The sequence below is a fragment of the Penaeus monodon genome, chromosome 25, assembly GCF_015228065.2.
Source record: "Penaeus monodon isolate SGIC_2016 chromosome 25, NSTDA_Pmon_1, whole genome shotgun sequence".
NCBI classification, from domain to species: Eukaryota; Metazoa; Arthropoda; class Malacostraca; order Decapoda; family Penaeidae; genus Penaeus; species Penaeus monodon.
In genome coordinates, this window is record NC_051410.1 from 38,974,003 (window position 1) to 38,974,378 (window position 376).

The window sequence follows — 376 nt, forward strand, 5'->3', positions numbered from 1 at the left end:
AGGATTATGTTTGTACTAATTAAGGAAATGCTGAGTAATTTGAGTAAGGAACGCACATTTTCGTTGGCGCCACCTGGTACTAGCATTGCTTTCCAAAATAAAAACGGGCGCGCGGCGATAGATTAGATACGCAGAGGGCGGTCACAAATCTTGAGCCCCTAGCTGATTAGCATATCCCCAGCGCACCTAAGAGTCGAGTTGCATCGCCGGCTGATTCACCTGATCTCCATTGGCGCCGCCGTTGGACCGCCCGGGTGACCGCCATGTGAGGCTCTGGGACACGCTGTTAGTGGGTCCTTGCTTTGCTTTTCTTTCGAAATGGCAGTTTCTTCGCTGTTAGTGGGTCCTTGCTTTGCTTTTCTTTCGAAATGGCAGT

At 50.3% G+C, this 376-nt stretch overlaps 1 protein-coding gene across 1 annotated transcript in view; it reads left to right on the plus strand.

Annotated features, from left to right (window-relative positions):
- Positions 1-303: 303 nt before the first annotated feature.
- Positions 304-376, plus strand: part of LOC119589241 — a gene marked incomplete in the record, with an annotated part of 6,880 nt that continues 6,807 nt past the window's right edge. Inside the window, 1 exon segment of the mRNA XM_037937853.1 lies at positions 304-335. Within this exon segment, the coding sequence (XP_037793781.1) occupies positions 319-335 (17 nt within the window).